General features: G+C 42.2%; 1 protein-coding gene and 1 long non-coding RNA gene across 6 annotated transcripts in view; one reads left to right on the forward strand and one right to left on the reverse strand.

Moving 5' to 3' along the window:
- The window catches only part of CEP43 (centrosomal protein 43), a 52,915-nt gene that overhangs the window by 16,263 nt on the left and 11,448 nt on the right, over positions 1-25,204 (forward strand). For 4 of the 5 annotated variants that reach the window (XM_075924626.1, XM_075924630.1, XM_075924629.1 and 1 more), the window contains 3 exons: positions 2,694-2,768; positions 19,453-19,512; positions 23,261-23,481. In XM_075924626.1, the coding sequence (XP_075780741.1) occupies positions 2,694-2,768; positions 19,453-19,512; positions 23,261-23,481 (356 nt within the window). The remainder of the gene's footprint in view (positions 1-2,693; positions 2,769-19,452; positions 19,513-23,260; positions 23,482-25,204) is intronic. The other variant, XM_075924627.1, reaches the window with a different exon arrangement.
- Positions 5,918-24,613, reverse strand: LOC142827950 (uncharacterized). Its single transcript, XR_012902767.1, has 4 exons — positions 24,435-24,613; positions 19,250-19,314; positions 12,247-12,346; positions 5,918-6,051 (listed from the first exon to the last, which is right to left on the reverse strand). It is a non-coding gene; the product is annotated as an uncharacterized LOC142827950 (long non-coding RNA).

Here is a 25,204-nt window from a genome sequence, read left to right on the forward strand (position 1 = left end):
TTGTGTGGCCCCAACTGACTTTTCTGTGGGTCAGTAACTCCTGACTCAAGACAGGTTCCCTGCCCTTCTCATAAATAAAGACAATGCAGAAATGTTTTATGTTTGACATAGTATTTTATTTAAAAACAAAGCCTGGCCAACAAACTCCCAGTTGGGGCCAAACCCCCATCTGGCCACAGCGCCATAACACTCCTGTGCACCCCCTGCCCCCAGATGCTAGATCTGAGCCTATCATACACTGTAACCCCCTGCCCTGAGCCCCTCACATTCCCTAAACCAAATTCCTGAACCCTCACATCTATAAGCCTGTGGCTTGCTTAGTACCCCAACCCTACATCTGACCTCAACACTGCCTGGCCTGGAGCCCCCTCCCTGAGCCAGTGTCGTCCTTCTCCATCTCCTCCTGTATCCAGATTTCCTCCCAGAGCTTGCACCTCTCAACCCTTTCCACACCCAAATCCCTCATTCCCACCCCAGACCCTACACATCCTGTCTCAACCCAGTGAGGGTACGGCTAGACTGCAGGAGTTTTTCAGGATTCCAGAGATATCCCAGAAAAACTCTTCTGCATCCAGGGATGTGTTTGTTCTTCTGCTTTTTTTAGTGGATGAGCAAACATGCTCTTTTGGTCATCCCTATATCCCTCTTTCCACGAGAAATAAGGGAGCTTCTAAAAGAAGGGGTTTTCTGACATTTGGTCCAGTCTAGACAGGCCAAATGTTGGAAAAACCTTCCTACAGAAGAATTGGGTGGGAAGCAGCAGTATAATGGTTGAGGATAGCAAGTGATGGAGAGGAGGAGAATAGAGAGGGCGAGGCTTTAAGGAAGGGGTGGGGTGGTAGATCTTGGCTTGCTCTGTCCTTTAAAAAGGGATCTTGGGTGTAAAAAGGTTGGAGACCACTGCTCTAGGCTCTCTCTAACATCAGTTTCTGCTTCTTTTGTTACAATTAACTCACGAGACACTTCAGCTTTACATCATAGTTCCATTGCTCAATGAGAAACAAAAGCAGCAATCCCACAAGCTGTGGTTTTCTATGTGCTTGTTGTCTGGAGATAATCCTTGTTTGCTTAATTTCTTGTAGCCTGTATGTTTGAAGTAAGGCTGGTTGTTAAAATAGGAAAATATGAATATGTAAACTTACCCCCTGTCCCTAGAGTAAACAAATAATGTTTGTTCATTGTGTGAAAAAACACTCCCAGACTGACACAAGTTTTACTGATCAAGCACTTTGTCTGTGGGAGACACTCTCTCAGGCTACGTCTAGATTGCAGGCCTCTTTCGAAAGAGGCTTTTTCGAAAGATAGTTTCGAAAAAGCTTCTTTCGAAAAAGAGCATCTAAACTGCAACCTCTTCTTTCGAAAAACTGAGCCGCTTTTTCGAAAGAGAGCACCCAAGCAGTCTGGATGCTCTCTTTCGAAAAATCCCAGTTTGCAGTCAAGAACGCCTTTTTTCGAAAGATCACTTTCGAAAAAAGGCGTTCTTCCTCGTGAAATGAGGAGTACCGCTGTTGAAAGAAAAGCTGTGTTCTTTCAATTTTAATTTCAAAAGAACATGACTGTAGTCTAGACGCAGGTTAAGTTTTTCGAAAAAAGGCTACTTTTTTTTAAAAAACCCTGCAGTCTAGACACAGCCTCACTGACAAAACTACCACCCTTCATTGGAGATCTTTTGTCTCTCCTCCTGATAAAATAAAACTGAGTGGTTACCAAGCATAACTTAGAGTGGCACTGTTGTAGCAGTACAGCTGTGCTGTTGAGAGATACATAGTGTATACATAACCTTGGGAGGGTTTTTTGTTTTGTTTTTACAAAAAGAAATTTCAAAATAGATTTAATTACTAGCATGTCTTTATAAAAGTTGAGAACAGCATTTCATTATGTTTAAGAAAGGAATGAGATTATGTATTACTCTTTAATCAAAAATGTTATAACAGCAATTTAGTATAATAGGTAAAGTATTCAACCATGTGTTAAGAGGATGTAATGATGAATTATTCTGTTGATTGCATCAGGATTAAAAAAAAATCACTGAGATGTAAATCAATATAGTATTTGCTACTTAGTTTCTAATTTAGCTTTAGTCAAACAACAATTCTGAGGGATTAGTGTTTATGCAGTGTACTATGTGTAGTATAAAAGAGATTACTTCTCCCTCTTCTGTCTGGTTAGTGTTTAGCTGACTGATATATCCCTACTTGTAACAAAAAAAATCATATCTGTTAATTTGAAATACTGCTTTTCTGCTTAAACCTGTTGTATTTTTAAATGGAAAATGAAGCGTGTATATGACAAAATACTAGCTTACATAAATATAGTGAAGTTACATGGGATCACCAAATTTAATGGTGTCTGTGCTGTATGCGCAGAGAATGAAACGCAGGTGATAGCATTTATTTTCATTCCTGGTCAGGACAGTCATGTCAAAGAATGAATGTTGTTTGCCAGACTTTCAGAAGTAGTTCATTCAGCCCTTTTGTGGATATGTGTTTGACTACACTCCAATAAACTGGATGGAAGGAAATTTAATTTTAAAATTGTTCTGGCTTGGAATTGCTAAAGTGGCTGCACAACAGCATAATTTGTATGCAGTAAAGGGCAAAAAGTTTTGCGTTCTTCCTCTGTCATCAGTTGGCGTTCTGACATAGTCCTACAAAATCTTAAATATGTTGTTTCTTTGTAAAACTTTGGTTTAGGTAGCTCCAGGTCTGTCTGACATGCATTCTTCACTAAACTCACCCGATGCCAGATCAAGTACGCATCCAAGTAAGGTAAGTAAGTTACATAAAAGGAAACACTAATAATGTATGTTTGTGGTTAAAGTGCATTAAAGATGTTTTTATTGTAAAAGACAATTATTGCAGAAATGCTGACTCATTCATTTAACAGCAATCTTTTGATCATCATATTTAGTTGGTTAAGGCTTTGGTCTGTCTTATCCAAACATTTTTGAAATTTAGAAGGGCAGAGCAAATCCTCGTATAGGGACAGTGGATGTTGAAACATTGGCTGTTTGTTTTAATTTGTCAACGGTGCCTTAAATAGGAGATGGCTGCAAAAACTGTCGTGAAGATTGTCATAGGCTGCATTGCTGCATGCTGTTAGATAAGAGGTAAAAAAAATTGGTGTCCATGAAAGCTATAGACATGTCTTACATGTGTTAGGCACAGGATGAAGGGCTAATTGTCACAACTAGCGATGTCAGGAGAAAACACTGTGTTAAACTAGCTCCGTGCTATGTCTGTTCAAAGCACAAAAAAAACCCCTACTCTAGACACTTGTGCTCATCCTGTGTTTATTCACTTACACTTTATTATTGAGGCAGCCCCCCATACTTTAAGAAAATTGGCTTATGAATATGTGTAACTTGACTTATGAATATTGGCTTATGAATATGTGTAACTTGAAGATACTGTACACAATTCCTCATGTAACATGTCAGTTTTTATTTTACAATGGTGAATGTGTATATCCTATTTTTGTGCATGTATCATTCTTGTATGTGAAGTTAGAAATATGATGCATGGATCTGTTTATAATTCTAAATGTATTAATGAGGGCCATTACTGATGCTCTGGAAACTTAATAGCTTGGTGATCAAATCAATGACCGTTAATAGTCTTGTTTGTTTTGTAACCTCAAATTGTGGTTGAGCCCAGAAAGATGTGACCATGCCACCTGGTACTGGAATTCATCTTGAACCTGGTATTTTCCCAAGGGTATATGGGATGCTGAACAAAGGGTTCCTGTCCTGGGGGGAAAGTCTATTTTAGAAGTGGGAAGCAACCAACTTTTGTTTTCAGCTGGTTTTTTAAACTTCCTGGCCCACCCTAAGGGGATAAAAAGAACTTTGAAAAAGCTGTAGACTCTGGCAGGGTAAAAATCAACTTTGACTCCAAGTTCTTTACCTGAGATAAGAACAGGTGTTTAGGGTAAGAATTTGTATGTAACAAGTTTTTTAGTGGATTACAACTAGCTAAGTATTTTTTTGTTCATTTTAATTTAGTTAGTAATTTAGATCTGGCTGTTTTCATTTGCAACCACTTGAATCCTACTTCTTGTATTTAATAAAAGCACTTTTTTGTTTGTTATAAAGCCCAGTGTAAATAATTGTTACTTGGGAGAGAGGGTAGCAACTACAGTGCATATCTCTCTTTAATTGATAAAGGGGGTGGACCTCCTTATAAGCTTTCTCTATGTAAGAACTTTTACACTTAGTATGACAGATTTATTTGTGGGTTGGGTCCCATTGTAGGTTGGCTTCCTGGATGCTGAGCCTTTATATTTGCACCCTCCTGGAGGTGAACTGTTTCAGTGTCTGTGTTGCTCTGTGGAGGGGGTGGCGGTGATGGCAGCGATAACCCTAACTCTGTGCCTTGTATGGGGGTCGCCAGTGGATCTGGCTCAGCACGTCAGGGTGATAGGGCATCCCAGAGAGCAAGGAGGGTGTCAGTGGCATGATCAGCACACCAAGGGACAATCCAAAGGGGACTTCTGTGATTCACCCTGTCATACATGGATCCCTTTTTAATTTTTATTTTAGATGTGTACAAACTGAAATTAGTTTTGTTGCTTTCCATTTTACTCCAGTTCGGGGGAATTGGAATATAGATATAGAATATGTGAAGTATTGTATTCCAGCAGCAATTTCACTATCACACTGTTGGATTTTCCTCTCAGATATATGTACCAACAATTCTGAATGGCATGTCACATAGAGCTAGTCTCTAGCCGTTCTCTTGCTTCCCCAACATACTACAAAATTCAGAACTACAAAAATATAAAATAAAACACACTTTTTGAAAGAAACATTGTGATGAAGGAAGGAGAGTACAATTGTCATAATTGCACTATTCTTTACTATTTTATATACATCTTGTTATGGAAGAGAGAACTCATCATAGAAGCTGCTTAATTGGGACACCCTATGGAATTCCCATAATCTTGATTTAATAGCTGTTTAATTTAAATAGTTTCTCCAAACATTACTCCAAGATTATCACCATATGTTTCTGTAACTTGAATCACTTAACTAATGCTTGGCTTATATGCTTGCTATATTTTTACTACATATATCTCACTTTAAAATGATTTAATTTCCATTTTATTTCAGTTATCAAAACCATTAAAATTTTCATGAACTATACATCTACTGGATATTTTCTGGCTGCCATTACATGGAACAGAGCAAAAGTGGATTATTGAATTTTAACTTTCTTTGACATCTGCATCTCTATTAGGCCAAAAGTCATCCCTACAAAGCATCATTGAGCAAATATTCTTTTAAAGCAACAAAATAGATACTTATTCAGTTGAATATGGAAAACTTGTTTTCAGAACTCCATTACACTAAAGTAAATTTATTAATTCACATCTCAAGTGGCTTCAGCTGCCACTCAATTTTTTTTTAAAGTGTATCTGAATAAGGCATAGTGCAACATTTGTAAATATCTATTTGAAATATCAGGGTTCATAGTAAGAAGAGAATAAAAAAGCTAGTAATAAGGGTGTCTACTTTTGTTTATGAGAGTGGAAATTACAGAAGAGAATTAGGAAAGTCTGTGCCTATTGGAAGCTTCAGTTTGTAATATTCTGCATTGTCGCTTAGTAAACACAAATAAGTCTGTTCAGTGCTGTCTCAGGATATCACTGCTTTTTACCAGCTAGTAAACACAGTTTCTTAATTCTGCTTTTAAAAATGTTTTTAGACTTGTCTGTGTCATCTAAGTAACCTTTGTTCAATGTTTGGTGTTCAAAGCACTAGAAAAAGAAAGTTAAAGAAATGTACATAATAGCAAATAAGCTTTAACTTAGAAAGCTAACGTTCTTCTTCGAGTGGCTCCGTGGGTGCTCCACTCTAGGTGTTGGGTCCATCCCGGCGCCACTGGTCGGAAGTTTTCAGAGCCACCTTCGGCCGGTCTGCGCATGCCCCCTGCAGCACGCGGCTTTCGAGCCTTTGATCACAAGCGCAGACCGGCTCCCTCCCGCCAGTTCCTCTCAACCGTCCTAGGTTGCTGGTGGAGCTTTGTGATCTCCTCAGACACAGAGCAAATCCTGTCAGAAAGAATTGTAAAATAGTTAGTCTTTGTTCAGTAGTTAGTTTCCTGTTAGTTAGTTAGTTTTTGAAAAGGGGGGGAAAAAGAGAGAGAAAGACGTTCTAGTCAATTTCTGCCAGTGCGGCAGTTTGCCTAGTCAATTTCATCATGCCTGGGACACCAGGATTCAAACGGTGTTCCCAGTGCAAAGAGGCTATGCCAGCCTCAGACGGTCTCACAGTCTGTGTCTGTTGTTTGGGGGAGTCCCATGTACCCCAAAAATGTGCTCATTGCTTGAAATTAACCCCGCGGGCGCGCAGGGACAGGGATCTCCGGCTCAAGCTTCCTCTGTGACAAGGCTCTTCAGCCTGTACAAACTTCTCAGGAGCAAATAACTGCTCCGAAGAGAAGGGCGCTATCACCAGGAGTGCCTAAAACAAAAAAGAAAAAGGCTTCTCTCTCCCCGCAGTCCCCCTGCCGCGGGTGAGTCAGGACAAGTCCGAGGCAGCAACAGTGGGCATTCGACCGGCATCTAAAGCACTTTCCCGGTCTGTGGCAGAATCATCCAAGCCGCGCACAGTTTCGGCTCCTGCAGCAGCTTCCCCTACTTATAGGGAGCATAAACAGACCAGAACCCCTTTAGGGGATAAGCTGGCCATGCCACTAATGCCACCAATGATGCTGCCTGACAAGGAACCGTCCCTGCAGAAGCGGGACGAGTCAAGAGCGGCACCGGAATCTGCACTGCTGAGGGCACCCCCGACCCCTCCACAGGAGTGAGCACTGGCCGCTCCAGAGGACAGACAGTGGCACCGGGATACCACGGCTCACTGCACCGTAGACACGGTGCTGACAGGGCAGCCGGCACCACGAGAGCAATTCCCCTGGAGCATTCACTCCGCGCCGTGGGAGAGCATTCACTCAGCGAGAGCTGCTCAGTCCTCCCACCCCTCTGCACCGAGACTACAATCAACCTCTCTGCCTCCAAGACACTCTCAGCTGGTGTGTGCTGAGCGTAACCATGGCAAACCAGCAGGAGACCTGACAGCTGCTCGGGAGTCCCAGGCAGCTGTTCCTGCTAAGGCAGCAAGGAAATCAGCACCTAGAAACCATTCCAGGTCGCCTGAGCCTTCTCCACCTGCATGTCATTCAGATGGGGGCTTATTCCTCTGCATATAGCAATTTTCATAGGCGCTCCTGCTCGAATTACTCTTATAGATATGATTGTGTCTCTCCACATAGATCCCGCTCGCCGACCTACTCTCCTCCCAGATCATATCGGAGCAGGCATGGCAGCATATATGCATCAAGGAGATCATCTCCTGACTATGATTATCATGCTCACAGGAGTTATCATGCCCCCATAAAGAAGGACAGATCACACTCCCATTCCCACTCTTGTTGTTGCCATCAGTCTTATCGGAGACAGTCTTCACCACATGCTCCAGAATATCTAAGACCTCAGTCACCGAAGCCGCCCCTTACCACGGCCCCCTCAGTATCAGTCCTTTCTGATCCGGAGGAGGGTCAAATTTCGGATACAGACGAGCACACGCCTACAGCTTTCCCCTGGGGATGTCCAATCGTCCTCCCCAGATGATGCAGTTTTCGTGGCGGATCCTTCACCACCGGACGATGCCCGTGAATTCCAAGACCTATTCAAGAGGGTGGCACAGTCGCAGGGAGTTCAACTAACGGACGTGCAGGTGAAACAACATAAGTTGTGGAAGAATTTGCACCCTAGGCATCAGTCCAGAGCGGCCTTACCGCTAGATGAGGCAATTCTAGAGTCGGCTTCAGAGATCTGGAACACGCCGGCTTCAATTACCCCATCGTGTAAAAGAACTGAGAAGATATTTCATAGCAGCGAAAGGGGCAGAGTTCCTGTTCACGCACCCCCAGCCCAATTCACTGGTGGTGGAGGCAACCTTGCAAAGAGCCCACAGGTCAGAAATTCAGCAGCTGACAAGGATGCAAAAAATCTAGACATTTTTGGACGGAAGGTGTAGTCTTCATCCACGCTTCTCCTGCGTATTGAGAATTATGCGGTGCTCTTGTCCAATCATAGCTTCGATAACATTGCAAGATTGACGGAAATTGCACAACGAATCTCCAAGACCGATAGGGTTCTCCTCTGTGAGATAATTCAAGAGGGCTATGAGTGTGCCAGAGCAGGTCTGCATATTGCCAGTGACATGGCTGACACAGTGGTGCGAACAGTAGCTACGGCAGTATCCATGCAAAGGGCCTCATGGCTAACAACGGCCGCAGTACCCAGAGAGCTACAATCCAAGGTGGAGGATCTCCCATTTGATAGGATTAAGCTCTTCACAGAAAAAACGGATGATGTACTCCATACAGGGAAGGACTCGCAAACAACCTTACGTACTCTCGGAATGTACGTCCCACCTTTCCGCCGCAGATGATATTTTCCGTTCCAAAAACGTTATGACTATCAGTTCCAGAGACAACAAAACCGTCCTTATGATAAAGGTCATTCTAAGTAGAGGCCACAGCGCAGACGTCCTCACCCGGCTAGAGTGAACAATGCTGGGACGCCCAAACAGCAGGTTTGACTTCCATGTCGAGGACGTGCTGAACACTCCAGTTGTTGCCAGAGATGCCAAGCCAATTTTTCGTCACAGGCTGTAACCCTATTACCATCAATGGGTTGCTGTAACATTAGACAAATGGATATTGGAGGAGATAAGATCCGGTTTCACCATCCCATTCACATCCCTCCCTCCTACCACCCTACCATCCCCGTCCCTTTTCAGAGACCCATCTCACGAGGATCTTCTGCAACAAGAGGCTTATCGCTTAGTATCCATCGGAGCGATAGAGAAGGTCCCAGAGGGCTTCAGAGGAAAAGGGTTCTATTCACGTTATTTTCTAACGCAAAAGGAAACGGGGGGATGGAGACCTATTCTGGATCTGCGCCAGTTGAATCGTACCTTCGAAAACAGCGATTCAAAATGGTGACGCTCACTACGGTCATCCCAGCTCTGGACAACGATTGGTTCACGGCCCTCGACCTACAGGATGCATACTTTCATATAGCAATACATCCTGCACACAGACGATTCCTGCGCTTTGTCATAAAGGACGAGCATTTCCAATATCGTGTCCTCCCATTGTGACTGGCTTCTGCTCCACAGGTATTTTCAAAGACCCTCACCGTCATTGCTGCGCATCACCGACAACTGTGAGTCATCATATTCCCTTATCTGGACGACTGTTTGATAAAAGGTTACGTCTCAGGAAGATACGTCCCTCATGGTCACAATGGTCAGGCGAGTGTTTGACTGTCTTGGACTGATTGTAAACGAGTTGAAATCGACCCTCACTCCAATGCAGAACATACAGTTCATAGGGGCAGTTCTCGACTCAAGGATGGCAAGAGCCTATCTACCGAAGGACAGATTCCAGGCAATAAAGGACTTGGTCAGTCTACTCGGCAAGGGCCCAGTAGTCTCAGTACATACCTGTCTGCGTCTCCTGGGCCACATGGCTGCAGCCACGTTTGTCATTCCCCATGCACGCCTCCACCTCAGAAACCTGCAACACTGGCTGTCAACTGTGTATTTTCCGGGAAGACACGACATTCACAAGCAGGTTTCTCCTCCTCTCCATGTTCACATGTCTCTGCGCTGGTGGACCAAGGCATCAAACATTTTGGTGGGAATGCCTTTGCACAGACCAATTCCGTTGGTACAGCTGACGTCGGACGCTTCCCTCATCGGATGGGGTGTGCACATGGGCGACGAACGCATAAAAGGTCGCTGGTCTCCTGCCAAGAGGAGTCTACATATCAACAGACTTGAGTTACGTGCAATATTCCTGGCATGCAAGCACTTCCTCCCTCACCTGAGAGGCAAGACAGTCAGAGTGCTTACGGACAACATGGCGGCGATGTATTACCTAAACAGACAAGGCAGAGCAAGGTCACGGTCCCTATGCACAGAAGCGGTATGGTGCTGGAACTGGTGCATAAGGAACAATATCACCATAGCAGCATCCTACTTACCTGGCATAGCCAATATCATTGCCGACTCCCTAAGCAGACACTTTCCCATCGACCACGAGTGGGAGATAAGGCAGGATGTGATTCGGGATGTCTTCAGCAGATGAGGTACATCCCTGGTAGATCTGTTTGCAACGGCCTCCAACAAGAAGTGTCGCCTTTTCTGTTCCAGAGCAGGGATTGGCAAGGGATCCCTAGGCGATGCACTACTAGCCAACTGGAAAAAATCACTACTGTACGCGTTTCCTCCGATAGTTCTCATTCCCAGAACACTGGAGAAGATCAGAACAGAGGCAACAAGGGTGATATTGATAGCACTGGCCTGGCCCAGACAAGCTTGGTATCCGTTCTTGCACAGGATGTCTCTGCGGCCTCCAGGGCGTCTGCCTTTACACCAGAACCTTCTCTCTCAAGAACGGGGTTCTCTTCTGCATCCTAAGCTAGAGATGTTACATCTGACAGCGTGGTTCCTGACTGGCTCGAACGAGTTGAGAACCTTTGCTCCCAGCAGGTCAAGTCCATTCTGATTCACAGTAGAAAAGATTCAACAAGACGTACTTACCTCGCTAAATGGCGCAGATATTCATCTTGGTGCCTCCAAAACAACCTCCGACCGCTGTCTGCTCCGTTACACCAGGTCCTCAAGTACATGCTTCACTTGCAGACTTCAAAACTCTCGTTGGCATCCCTTCGTGTTCATCTATTGGCCATCAGCGCTTTCCATTGTCTGATACATGGTTTCTCATTGTTTTCACACCCGACCACCAAGCGATTCCTCAAGGGTCTAAATAATATAAGTCCACCTCGGAGACCTCCTCCACCATCGTGGAATTTGGACTTAGTACTCGTAACGCTTATGTTTCCCCCCTTTGAACCACTGGCATCCGTAGCACTGCAGATGCTGACTATGAAGACTGCTTTCCTGCTCGCAATTACATCAGCGCGCAGTCAGTGAGTTAGGAGCGATGATGTCGACTCCCCCATTCACATTGTTTTCAAAAGAAGCAGTGATGCTACGATTGCACCCGGCGTTCACTCCCAAGATTTCCTTGTCGTTTCACATCAATGAACCGATTGTACTTCCTTCTTTCTATCCAAAGCTGCATGCCTCAAATAAGGAGGCTATGCTTCATACACTGGATGTCAGACGTGCCCTTGCCTTCTACATAGACAGAACCAGACAGTGGCGCCGAACAGATAAACTTTTGGTATCAACAGTGCAGCGATCCAAAGGGCAGGCGCTTTCAACTCCACGCATAGCTAAGCTTATCTCCCTCTGCATAACCACATGTCACTATTCGTAACAAACCGTTGCCTTCTAATCCACGGGCACATTCAACTAGGGCAGTAGCAACCTCTACGGCCTTTTCCAGGGGAGTTCCCCTAGCGGATATTTGTAGCGCCGCTATGTGGGCTTCAGGTACTTCTTTTGAGAGACACTATGCCATAGTGCAACGATGGGAATCAGACCACGCAGTGGCTTCCGCAGTCCTGTCTTTTACAGGCAATAATTAATTGACCCGGAGCGCTGGTGTTCCAGTTACTGCTATACAGTCACCTAGAGTGGAGCACCTATGGGGCCACTCGAAGAAGAAGAACAAGTTACTCACCCTGTGTAGTAACGGTGGTTCTTCGAGATGTGCCCCGTGGGTGCTCCACGACCCGCCCTCCTCCCTGCTCCGGGTCTCTCCCTTTGATTTATTTCAGGAACCGAGCGGTGAAAGGGACTGGCGAGGGGGGCGGTCTGCACTCGTGATCAAAGGCGCGAAAGCCGCGCGCTGCAGGGGGCATGCGCAGACCGGCCGAAGATGGCTTTGAAAACTTCCGACCAGCGGCGCCAGGATGGACCCGACACCTAGAGTGGAGCACCCACGGGGCACATCTCGAAGAACCACCGTTACTACACAGGGTGAGTAACTTGTTCTACTTATTAAAGATCAGTACTTTTTAATAGGATTGAGAAGTATTACCGTGATCTTTACTATATGAAAACCTAACAAGTTCTTTGTAAAGTATAGTAGTTTTTAAAAATATTTTCAAGTATTAAGTTGGACAAGGTGTCAAGATCCCTTTACATAAAGAGGATTTACTTTTGATACTTCCATGTACAGTATATTCCTCAATCACTTCTTGATTACATTTACTTAAACCGGTATAATAAGAAAATGAAGCCACATTTTGCATACTTACATAAATTGCATGTAGATAAGGTTGGAGTCTTCATCAGATGTGAGACCCTATTGATGCTTGGATCTTGTCTCTAGTTATTCTTGGCCAGAAACTTTAGAAACTTGTAAGACATTACCAAACATTTATTAATCAAATATATCAATTTTGGTCATTCTAAAAGGAAATTCAGAGGAGTATAGTTATTCATACAACATCTTTCATCTCCTACAAATAGCCAGAGAAACATGAAATCGAGCCATTTCTTGCCAGTCCAGTAAACTTTCCATAACCACTTCTGAGAGCGCATACAATTCATCAGTTGCTTTTGGTGCTGGCATTGTCTTGACAGCTTAATTGGGTTTCCTGCTTCCTGAATGATGACAAACTCCATCTTTGCAAATCTGCAATACTTCATGACCGTAATGGGTAGTATTTCCTCTAAGGTTTTTCCATCAATGGTCGTGCACTAGATGAAAACTCATGGAAGTCATGTGCACTTGTTCGGATGTGTGCCTTGACAACAGTGGCACCCACAAGTTACTAACAAATATCTTAAGTCATATATATAAAATATTTAATACTAAGGAAGAAAGAGTACTAAAACAAGGGATAATTAACAAGGTGATGACTTTAAATGTTTAATATGAAATAAAGAAAATTAATCAAATTTTCAGTAGCTATTTGGTATCTTACATGTGTCTGTTCCTTTGAGGCATAAAACAAAATTTTCCATTTTTCTTGACATAGTAAAGAAAATATCTTATTCATATTGACATATAAAATAGTTGTTACAGTTTATGGAAAATTGACGCACATGGAAAAAAGTTAGCATCTTTATATATGCAAAAGTGTGTGTGTGTGTGTGTGTGTATAAAATATAGTCTTTTGTTGTGACTTTTGAAACGTAAAATTAAACATTTTGTTTTGACACAAGAAATTACTTCAGTTATTTCCTTTTATTTAGTACACCACTGGCTGCTCTTTTATTTGCTAGGAAAATAGACTTGAATGCACCAAGGCCTGAGCTGGCAAGGATTTAAGTTGGGCTGTTGGCTCCCCTTTACTTTATTATGGCTGCTGGCCCCTCAGCCCCAGGAGTAAATGCATCGCAGCCCTGGCCCCAGCTCCAGTCCAGGGGGAATTACCATGCAGCCCCACCCCGGGGAGCAGTCAGGCAGCCACCTGCAACGTGGCCCTGACCCCAGCCCTAGCCCAAGCCCAGGGGACAGCCATGCCTGAGCTCCAGCACAAGGGGCAGCCACCACACAGTCCCAGCCACAGCTCTAGCCCTGTGGAAAGCAGAGAGCTTTCCAGCTGAGGCTTTTTTTAAAGCAGTCCCTACTTCCCCAGCAAGCCCACTACCACCAGCTTACCTTTTTCCACCTCCATGTACAAAGAAGGACCACAGTAGTGCAGGCACGCTGGTTCAGGGCTACAAGCACGCTGGTGCGCAGCTCTGCTGACGAATGGGTAGGACTTAAATTCTTTCTTTGCACTTACTCAGGTGTGCACCCTATAGAGAACTATGGTGATGAGCAACCAAGATGAGTGAGTGGACTGCATGAGTGGCACACCATCTTAGTGGGCCACAGGTAGGCGACCTGTGCACCCCCGTCTGTTTCCTTGCCTATGCCTCTCTTGAGCACTGGGACACTAGAGCCCCACACATCTACTCCTCCTCCTCCTTGCTGATGAGCTGCGTTTAAATTCTGGGAGAGAGGGGGGAGGAGCAGGGATGGAGCACAAATCAGCAGATTCAGTGCTCCAAAGGTGCTGGAAGGGATGGGGAGGAGTAGAAAGTGTGGAGGTCCAGTGTCCCAGTGTGTGAAAGATGCATGGGGAGGTGCTGTAAACTGGCTATGTGGGATGCAGGTTACCCACAACTGCTTTGACATACTGAACATACAGCATTGAAAACAGGCATGTAAATGAACCAATTTTCTGGCAAAATCAATTATTTTTGAGCTTTGTGTAGTTCAGTGGACACTTCTACTGGTTCTTGATTTAAAGATAATCTTCTGTGTCTAATTAGCCTCTGACCTTGTTATGACATCAGGCTCACATGGTATACTTCCAAGGGTTCTGAAGAAGTATGCAGTGTTTGAGCCACTAGCAACGATGTGCAATATCTCCTTTAAAAACAGCTGCTGTGGAGCAAATGTGCCTGAATTAAAGACTTAATGATTGATTTATGCAATTACAGAATGATAAACAGTATATCTGTACCTGGTAAGCAGGTTAAATAATTAAAAATAATATGATCTTCCAGATGTTTTATTATTCTGTGTTAAGATCATGTTTGTTAGAACTTGCGTAGGAAAACGGTATCTCGCTGATTAACTGAAATTTTTGGTACATATCAAAGTAATGCATAAAGTTGATATAATTTATTTAGACCTTCAAAGGGCCTATGACAAGATGAGAAATGAAATCATGGAATGAGAGGCAAAGTATTGGCTTGGATTTCAACCTGGGTAAGAGGGAAAATTAAATGAAAAAAATGTCCTCATGTGAAAATGTTGCAAGCAGGATGTCTCAGGTTTCATGCCATATTCAATGTTTAATATGTTTGATAATCTTGAAAAGGGGTGAGCAGAAAGAGCAAAACTTAGATCACACACAACTCTTTGAGTGACTGCACGTCAGTTCCACTGCAGTGGTATGTGTGCATAGTTGTCAGAAGAGACTTTTCCTTGGTGATATGTTTGCATGGCACATGCACCCTCTACTGTACATGCCGCCACCCGAAGATATGAAGGGCTGACGTGCCACCTACCATCTTCAGGTCCTTCTTATGGCCTGTGACAGTTGTTAAAAAGTGTGATTTTTATTTTTTTGCTGTTGCGGGTTTTTACCTCATGTATAGTTGGTACTTGTTTTAATAATTTCAGTAGTTTAAGCTATTTACAGAAATGAGTCTTCTTTTGAAGTGTCTGTAAACATTTTGGCTCCCATTGCTGGATGCTGGGTTATGCTTGAAGCTTCTTGGGAAGTCTCACTCCAGGGATTGTTTTCACATTTAGAGGGATTTTAGTCCAAGAACCAAGACTGACAGGGAGGCCAGGCTTCAATTTCTTGTCATGGAGGCAGCTCTGAGTCCACCCTCAGGGGTACTAGAGAGAAGTCTGGGGGGGACGTCAACAAAACTGAAATCTGGAGACAACTGAATTTGTTAAATTTTACAGCGCTTTATTATTTTTGTAATTTTTACACCCAAAAATGTCATCACCTGCCCAGCTACAATTAAGTTGTTTAAACAAATGTGTTGCAATGGTAGAAAAAAATTGTGTGTCTGAAAACTGTAGATACCGGGGGTACTTTTGTGTGTGTGAAAAAGGAGGTACTTTATTAAAAAAAAAAAAAAAAATGTTGAGACACACGGAGAGGCAGCAAAGGGGACGGAAAGAGGGAGCACTTAAAGGAACAGTGCTGAACGGAGCCTGGTAAGGGCTCTGTGCAACGCTGCTGGTTTGAAATGCCGTGGCGACACTTCAAAGGGGCAGCTCCACACATCTGAACCTGGGATTTCCATGGCATCCGGGATCAGCTGGGGAGTCCCGAGCTGATCTTGGCTCCGCTTGGCATTTCAAAGCAGCAGTGCTGCGTGGAGCCCAGGGTCAGCAGGGGACTCCATGCGGGTGCTTCTGCTCTGAAATGCACAAGAGACGCTGGGGGCTTATTTCAAAGGGTAAGGACCCTCATGGAGCCCAGAGTCAGCAGGATTTCCCCTTGGCCCCAGGCTGGATGCTGAGTTCTGCATTCCTCCGTTTAAATGTACCATAGTCCTCTTGTACATTTCAAAGGAGGAATGTGGAAGTGCCTATCGACTACTCGACAAGTAAATTAACCAGTATTTAACATGTGTATTCCATACTAAAGATGTTAATTAGAAGTGGCCCCCACCCTGGTACTGAGGAAGAGCAACCAGAAGATGGAGTGTAAGAGCTCAATATCTGAGAGAGCAAGGTCCTTCAGCACCAAAGTTTAGCAAGCATGTGTACAAGAACAACAGAGTGCACTTGAGACCAAGGTACGCTCCACGGTAATCATCTGCTCTGCAGGGATTATCAGCATCTGCACCTCTGAGTTTGCCTTGTCTGGTTCAACAGTACAGGAGCCTATCCCGGTACTATCTACTCTGGAAGCTTATGTGGCTGTGTGGGACCTGCTGAGTGAGGGTCAGTTTTTCTAGCAATCTAGAAGTCTTCTTGCCCAGTACCCACACTTAATATAACTGTGTCATGCCAGCAACTGGTATGTCCATACATCCAGTTCCCTGTCTGCCTTTTTGTGTGGGTCTACTCTCCAAAGGGAAACTGGGCATGATTTCACCATTACTGCTGTCTCTGGATTCTGACACTGGTGCTGGGGACCAATGGGAACAGCTCCTCCTTAGTCAAGAGATAGATTTGTCTTTGAACTCTGAGTGTCTGTGTTGCAGCCACACCAGGAACAACTGCATTCCTGTTCCTCTACTATTTACCTTCCTTGGTATTCCCTGAGGCTCTGTCTTGGCCTTCAAGAAAAGACTGATGGCCAGGCAGAAATTTGGCTTTAGAGCCTTCTCAGTGATCATTTTGGATACCTTTGGCTGGAGTTAAGTTATGATAAGTGGAAGCTGCATACCAAACTTGGTGGTCCTAGCTCTTACAGGAATCAATGAATGGTCCTGCACATTTTTAAAATAAGATGATCTAGAAAAGGGGATAAACAGCAAGGTGGTGAAGTTTGGAAAAATATTACTCAACTAAGTCCAAAGCTTACTGTTGTGATGCTTATAAGAAACACATGGAATCATTTTAGGGGAAAAGGCAGTAGGCCAATGTTTATTAAGAATACAATAGTAAAGCAGTTAGGATAAGCGTGCACATACAGCACCACTCCCCACTGATGCTCTGGTCTTGGCAGGATGCAATCAAAAAAACCTGTGGCAAAGCAGCCCCTTTTTACAGCAATTTTCCTTTATTGGGATCAATAAGTTTCACAATTCTTGTTTTCTGAAATTGGTTCTTTTCATATAACAGCTATCTTGTCCCAATTGATTGATGACTCTTAAAGGTAAGGTAAGCACCTATCTGCACTTCATCTATATCTCAATAGGGGTATGCAGTAATCTCCATCTTTGTCTGTCTTGGCCATCTTCCTAGAACAGGCCCTGGGCAAAATACCCTCCATGGGCTGGATCTGTCCTGCCACCCCGCCAGATCTAGCTCGCAGACACAGCAGGGAGTCTCAGGCAGATTCACTGTCTGCGCCCTGCATGCTGCTTAGAGAAGCTGCAGTCAGATTCTGTTTGAACACCTGTAAGCCTTCATGCACTGCTCCTGCCCCAAGCACAATCCCATTGGCTGGCTTTGGCTGTTAACAGGCAGCTTGGGAAGCACCCTCTTTCCGTTCTCTCAGGCTCGTAGCTGTTCAAAAACCACATGACTCCAGCAGCCATGGGGGCAGACAGGGCATCTGCTGGTGAAGGCTGCTGGCTAGGAGTCAAGTCTATAAGTTTCCAAGCCAGAGCCTGCCTCTGGCACCCAGTCCTTTGCCTCCTTACCCCCATAACCCAAACCCTCTGTCCCCTCCTCCTACACCCATATCCTGCACCCCAGTCCCCTTCCTCAGGTTACAGCCCCCTCCTCCTGTCCTAGGTCACAACCCAAATACTCTGCCCCTTCTCCTGTACCCCTGCCCCCCATAACCTCCTCCCAGATCCTGTACCCCAATCACCTACCCCAGGTCACAGTCCCCTTTTTGCCCAAGGTCACAACCCAAACCTTTGCACTCTAGTCCCCTATACCAGGTCACAACTGCCTCCTTCACCCAAATGCCCTTCCAGACCCCACACCCTCTCCTGCTCCCCAGACCCTTACTGCAAGTTCCCTTCTGCACCCAACCTCCACCCTAAACAACATAGCACTTCCATTAATATGGAAGAGCGCAGCCCTTGACCACTTTCCAAATTCTTGAGTAGCCTCCCCATAAAAAAATGTTGTTCACCCCTGCTCAAGAACGTCTGGTCCAATAATAGCCTTCACACTTACCTTCTAACACATGTTCCTCATTCACCCACACAATGGGGTTGATTTCTTTGTTACATAGACACAATATGAATATTTAAGCAGAAACATCAAATTACCATTTAAAGAAAACAGTCATCATACTCTTTTACTTATTTCACAATGCTAATTTTAAAACTTAAACATTGGATATATTCTGGCTGGTGCACCTTTGCTAATGGTTCAGTTAAGCCATTTTTTTCTGTCTTCAGAAAGAGAGGCTGGCAGGGTACAGTAAATCATAATCCTAAAATACATCAGTACACTTAATACCTACACTACTAAATTATAATTTTTCTTGTTCTAATTTATACATAACCTAAAATAGGTGGTGTTTCTGTTCAGTAAAATTTCTTTACTATAATTTGGAGAGTTACAGAAGGATCTAACAAAATTGGTGATTAAGCAACAAAAAAGACAGATGAAATTCAATGGAGATTAATGCAATCCTAATTATACATTCAAGATTATGGGTTATAAATTAGCTGTTGTCAACAACCTGTTGGGTCTTAATCCATTTAGTAAGCAGAAGCGTGTCTGGGACTAGGCAAGAGACGGGAATCAGCTGATTCCCAGCTCATGTCCAGTCCCTGCTACCCCTCTGCCTCACCTGCCCCCCACAGAGATGGTGTTGGAGGGAACCACTTTTACATCTTCCCCCTCCAGAATTGGCTCCTGCTCCCCACCTTGCTGCCTCTGATGGAGGCAGCAAGGGCGGGGGAGTGATTAGTCGACTGTCTCTCGACTATTCAGTGAGCTTTTGCTCATCGGATAGTCAACTAGTTGCTTAATCCCTATTGTGGGTTGCAACTCAGCTTTAGTTGACTGTCAGAATCCCTGGGTCCTAAACAAGGTGACCCAGTGCTTTACATTCTGCGACGCAGAGCTGGATCATGACCCGAAATTTGAAAACCACTGATCTAGAAATTAGCGTGAGACAGATGTTAGGATCAGTTATTTTAATTGCCAGTTACCTTTTCCAAATGAGGATAGGTTGTTACCATGCTCGTGAAAATTTCCAGTGTCACAGAGAACATCCCTGAAAATGGGACAATTTAGTTGCAATGTTTATTACTTAAAAAAACTTGCTATATAACAAATGCAGATTAGAGGAGTTGAAACTCTTCATGACTTTTTTTTCCATTTCTTTGTACTATTATTTTATTCTCATGCTTAGATACCAAGGTATAAAGGACATCGTAAACCGAAAATGTGCTTGGAGAAGGCTGGTGAGAAGGTAAATGCATGCGAGGTCATGCTAGCAGGTGCTCTTACTGTTCCATTAGGAAAAAACAGAATATACTAAAAAAGAAAATAAACTGACTGACTTAATGCGAACACTAAAATTTATTGTAGTTTAACTATTAATATAATGTAAAGGTATAGAAATGTCACTCGAAAGCACCACACTTAGAATATTGTATACATAAAAAGTTTGTATAAATCCTCTCTCTCATTTTTCCTGCAGTATGACAGAGTGATGTCATCATGCCCCTCAGTTGCCCTGCCTTCTCTCCCTCCCCGGTGCTCTGGGAGGGCAGGAGCCTTGCGGCCTCCCTACTTCCTGCTCCCCAGCCCCCTCGCTCATCCCTTCCACTGAGACCCTGCACCCCCAGCCTTCTCCTGCCTCTTCCCCCCCTGGCCAGACATCTACCCACAGCCTGCTTCTGCACCCTCTCTTGGCTAGACATCTATCCCCAGTGGGGGAAGGGGGATTGGCGAGTGTAGCAAGCAGGGGGCACAGCCCCTTAAAATTAATTGATAATACAAAAATTAAGCTTTTTGTTGGGCACATCATTAACTAATGCTGTTGATGGTGTGGAAGGAATGACAACTGCATGAGTTAAGTGTAAAATGTCAACTTCAAGTTTGAATTTCTACTATTTTTTTTCCTTAAGTTTTCATTAATTTGGCACATCTTCTTCCCAAAACTAATCGGTGAAGCCATTAACTTTCTCTTTCATATCTTTCCCCTAAGTTCCACTTTTACCTTGTTGTTTACGAGACATCACCAGGTGATATTGGGTGGATAAAAAGCAAGTGGGGATACATTTCATTTAATTTTTAAACAGATTTTTGTATTTGGAATCCTTATGTATGTGCTTTTACTGTCATGCTCACTCCTCCTCTCCCTTTCCTCGTGTTGCGTATGCATATTGCATTAATTTTGTGTCTTGTCTTTAAATGATGGCCAGATTCTTCTACTGTTATGTATGTTTAGTACTTGTCTTTGCATTTTCTCATTAAAACTGGGAATGATTGTAGGTTAAAGTACCACTCAATTTTGGTAAGGAAATTACAGGTTTTTTTTTTTTAAACTGTGTAAAACTTTATTTTGTATGGTGCAGGACTACAAAGATAGTCGCTGCTGTGTATTTGACCTTTCTGAAAAAATTTACACAGCCACCTTTCAGGATTTATTACCTTTACTCTTGTGTTTGTGTTTGCATCACAAGTGATAGCGTATATAAATAGATTAATTGCCAAATTTGATTTTATTTTAATGTACTTTCAGTCAGGAGGCTTGTGTACAGTCTCTTGAACAACTAAACTTTAAGAATTCGCTTTGTATAAAAGTATTAGCTAGTTGAGTTTTAATTTAGAAAAAAATTCTCAAGCTTTGCAACCTTGTCTGTCTGGCTGAGATTTCTAATAATTTTACAATCCCTTTAAAAAGGAAATTAATTAGAAATGTTAACTTCAGTTCTAGTAATATTGCTGAAACAATGAGGAGTCTTGTGGCATCTTAAAGACTAATTTATTTGGGCATAAGCTTTCATGGGCTAGAACCCATTTTATCAGATGCAAGCTTATGCCCAAATAAATTATTCTTTAAGAAGCTTCATTGTTTTTGCCGAAACAGATTAGCATGGCTACCCCTCTGAAACAGTAATATTGCTGTACAACATAAAGTGTTTTGCTAGCCCACTGAAGTGTATTTCTTTAACTTTTTTTTTAAAATGTACTCCTTTGCCTTGTAATGTGCTTCAAGGAGCCATACCACTCTTTGTCCATATTTTAAATGTCAAACCTTGTAGGGTGTTTAATTTTGGGGAGAGAAAGTGTCAGGGAAAGAATGATACAAATGCTAAAGCCCCATATATGTTAGTTGACTTGCCTCTTAAGTACATGTAAAATGAATGAGTTTTCAATTCAGTAATAAAATTTATGAAAAGTTGTTATGGCATGGGAATTGCTCTGTACATTAAGATTATAACAATATTTGAATTGTAAAATGGATGTACAACATTCTACTAAATCAGGAGTTCACAGATCTTCTAGAGGATATGTCAACTCATCTAGATCAATATTTCTCAACTTGAGGATTGTGACCAGTGTTCCTTCTAAGTTGCATGGCATGGTTCCATTTTGATTAATTTCTTTTGCGATCTAGCAAAAAATGTGCCTGACTTGTTCACTTAGCTCCTTTACAGACTAGGTTTGTAGGGTTTCTGGGGCAACCCATCATGTAGATTTCCCCTGAAGATGGGGCTTCAGTTTCTTTGGCAGAAAACTGATAGTTTGAGGTTTTGTCCCAAACGAGGGAGGGAATTTCCACAAAATGAAATTTTCTCCACCAGTCTGATTGTCTAAGGTGCCTTAGGACTTGTCATTTTTGCAGATATATGCTAACATGTTTATTCCCTGTCTAACGATAGAACTTTCTTACTCAATGGATTTCTGTCTTCTATGTGTTCAGTGTGTGTTATACTGAATATTGCAAATACATTTTTATTACTGTTCAGCTGGTAAGAGCCAGTGCAACTAAGAGTGAGTAAAACAGTATTTCATTCTTTCTGGTGCATCTTCAAACTACTTAAGTGCCAACCATCTATACCTTTCAACACCCCTTTGTACAGTTGTCACTAAGATCACAGTTTGGCGTTAACTGCTTGTGGTGTTGCATAAGAAGAAAGGAACATAGCTTAATTCACAATTTATGTTGACTTTGTGAACCCCGGCAATTAGAATAAATAACATTTTGCTTAGAAAAATGAGCACGTGATCATGGAAATCACAAGGAAACATGAAATGTCATATTAGCATAATCACTTTACATAGTTCTGCACACACATACTTTGCACTGATATTTTATTTGCAGTGCTGTAGTAGCCATGCAGGTCCCAGAATAGGGGAGAGACAAAGTAGGTGAGCTAATACCTTTTATTGGACCAATTTCTGTTGGTGCAAGGGACAAAATTTCAAGCTCCACAGAGCTCTTCTTCAGTTCTGTGGAACTCAAAAGCTCCTCTCTTTGACCAACAGAAATTGGTACAATAAAAAAATACTTCATCCACCTTCTCATTTACAAACATTTATTTTGTAACACCCCTATGTTAAGTAAATATTGAATGCCTCTCTCTTATACACTGTAGCTTGGCATATAATAGAGAAAATTTAAGTACCATGATTATGGCTGTGCAAGTTAGTCTTGGAACCAGGTTTGCAATTTATTGGCTCTGTCCCATAAATAATCCAGCTACAGAGCCCCCATACTTAATATCTCAGTCTCTGTATTTTGAAATCATCTGTAAACTGTTCCCAAGGTTACAAAATCAAACTCAAAAATTAGGAAATTCTAGGTAGAAGTGAGACTGAAACATGCATAGTTAGCAACTAAACTGCCTACACAAAGTAATTTTTACTAAGTACATTTTTCTGCATTCAAATATTTTTTTTATTCATTTGACTTTGCTTTTTGAGATGGTCTATATTGTAAAGCCCTACAAAGGAGATGTGATCTTTTTTTTAAAGAGCTCTTTAGGTGGCTTTGAAGTGGGAAATTTCTCACTGATAAAGTTATATGAGTACAAAAATTGAAATTTTAATTTGAAAAATTGATTACAATAGATAACTTGGATAGTGTATGTTCCTGATGATTCTTTATTGACACCTGGACTGCAGATCAGTTGAGAAATTACTTCTGTGGCTCCACTCAAAGAAAGGCATTTTCCTCTCTGTAAATGTGATTATTTTTTTTAAAGGTTGCTGAAACCAGTCGAAGTGATACAAGTATCTCATCAGGAGAAACAAAGAACAAAAGCAGCATTCACTTTCTTCCCAATGAGACAAAGCTAGTTTCTCAATCACACAACAAAGGCTTAAATACCAAAGAAAAAAGTGATCCAGCTATAGATGAGGATGACACAGAGGGAGATTCTTTTTTTGATGATCCTATACCCAAACCAGAGAGAAGCTATGGATGGTAAGTAAACTGCACTCTCTAACACTTGTTTTATGCATATTGTTTGGTTTAGATGGACTATTTGCACATGGCCTCTTGCAAAAGGCATTGTGTAGGTGCACTGTAAAATATCCTGCTTGAAATGCACAGTGCCTTCTGGAGCTACCTTGTTGCACTGGTGAGTAATTTTGACACGTTTGGGGATATAGCATATTCCCCCTTCTAATGCCAAGCAAACTACTTTGGCTTGTGGGATTGGAGAAGGGCAGGTGGAGCTGTGGCTCTTCGAACCCCTGTTCTTTCCAAACCATCTGATGCCATAAGTCCTGAAGATGCTACTATAGCTAACCTTGAAATAGCTGCATTAAGTAGGAGGGGAGAATCTTTATTTCTCTGCGTAACTCAGTAAAGACTGGCAGCATCTAACCCACAGTACTGGAGTAGTTAAGAAAATATTGTTAGTTCATGCAGACATACACCAGCTTCATACAGTGTAGGTATTAGGAAAGACTCTTGCTCATGGAAGAGCACCCTTTGTACAAATCAGTGTTCATGTTTTATTACCCAGGGAATCCAAGCTGATTTGTTTTTAGTAGGGTAATTGTTCTTCAGGGATATGTCAGTTTTGAGGGTGGTGGTCTAAGCCAGACTACTATATTACTTCTAGAAGTTTGATTGTCTTGCATGCCCCAAAGTTTAATCTCATTTCAAAATTGCTTGCTTACAAAATCAGGTATAAAAATATTTAAAAATTGCTGACTCTCAGTTTTACCATATAATTATAAAATACGTTAATTGGAATATAAATATTGTGCTTACATTTCAGGGCATAATATACAGAGTGGTATAAATAAGTAATTGTATTACATTCTTTTTGTCCTGACTTCACTAGTCCTTTTTTATGTAGTCTGTTGTAAAAATGTCTAGATGAGTTAATGTTCAAGACCTCTGCATACCCCTAGGTGTACACATACCTTGGGTTGAAAACCACTGGTCTAAGCCCTCTTACATTGGCTCTGCGGTGTGGCACAAGACAATTTTATCAGTAGACACATTATGATTGAAATAACAAGAGCAAATTAAAGATACTTATTTAGTAGCTAAAAGTACTAACTGATTGTTGTATTGCTTTTCATTTGTAGAGTCAGTTGATTATGATGTCATACATTGGGATAAAACAATAGGTGAGAATACCAGTGTCAGAGAAACCTAACATGATCTTTAAACTGACAGCTTTAAAAGGTTTAAACAAAACTTTATTAAAGTAATTTGTTCTTCCAATCATTGAATACGAGACAATGAAGGATTACCTTGGCTTTTAACTGACATCATTGCTCATAAGTGAGACTAACACATCCAGTCTGTCTGTATTAATTAGCATTCTTGAAAGGTAAATATACAGTTATGAGTGCAAATTCAATGGCTAATAACCTGTTTTTGTAATTTTCTAGTTCAAAATAGAAAAAGAAATGGTATTGTACAATAGTTAGCAAATAGTACAACTAACTTGTATTTGTAAACCTAAGGAAATGCAATAAGAACAATGTTCAGGAATTTTACTATTGCAATATTATATTAGTATATAAAAACAGGAAAGACCACTGACTTGCATGGTAATAATTATTTATAATTGCCACCTGAAAATGCTTGAAAGAAAAGAAGCCTTAGTTACATAGCAAAACTGAATTGCCTTATACAGAAAAAATCTACATGCAGAAAAGAAACAAGGTTTGTCTAATGACAT

Source organism: Pelodiscus sinensis, chromosome 3 (genome assembly GCF_049634645.1).
Source record: "Pelodiscus sinensis isolate JC-2024 chromosome 3, ASM4963464v1, whole genome shotgun sequence".
In the NCBI taxonomy this organism is placed as follows: Eukaryota; Metazoa; Chordata; order Testudines; family Trionychidae; genus Pelodiscus; species Pelodiscus sinensis.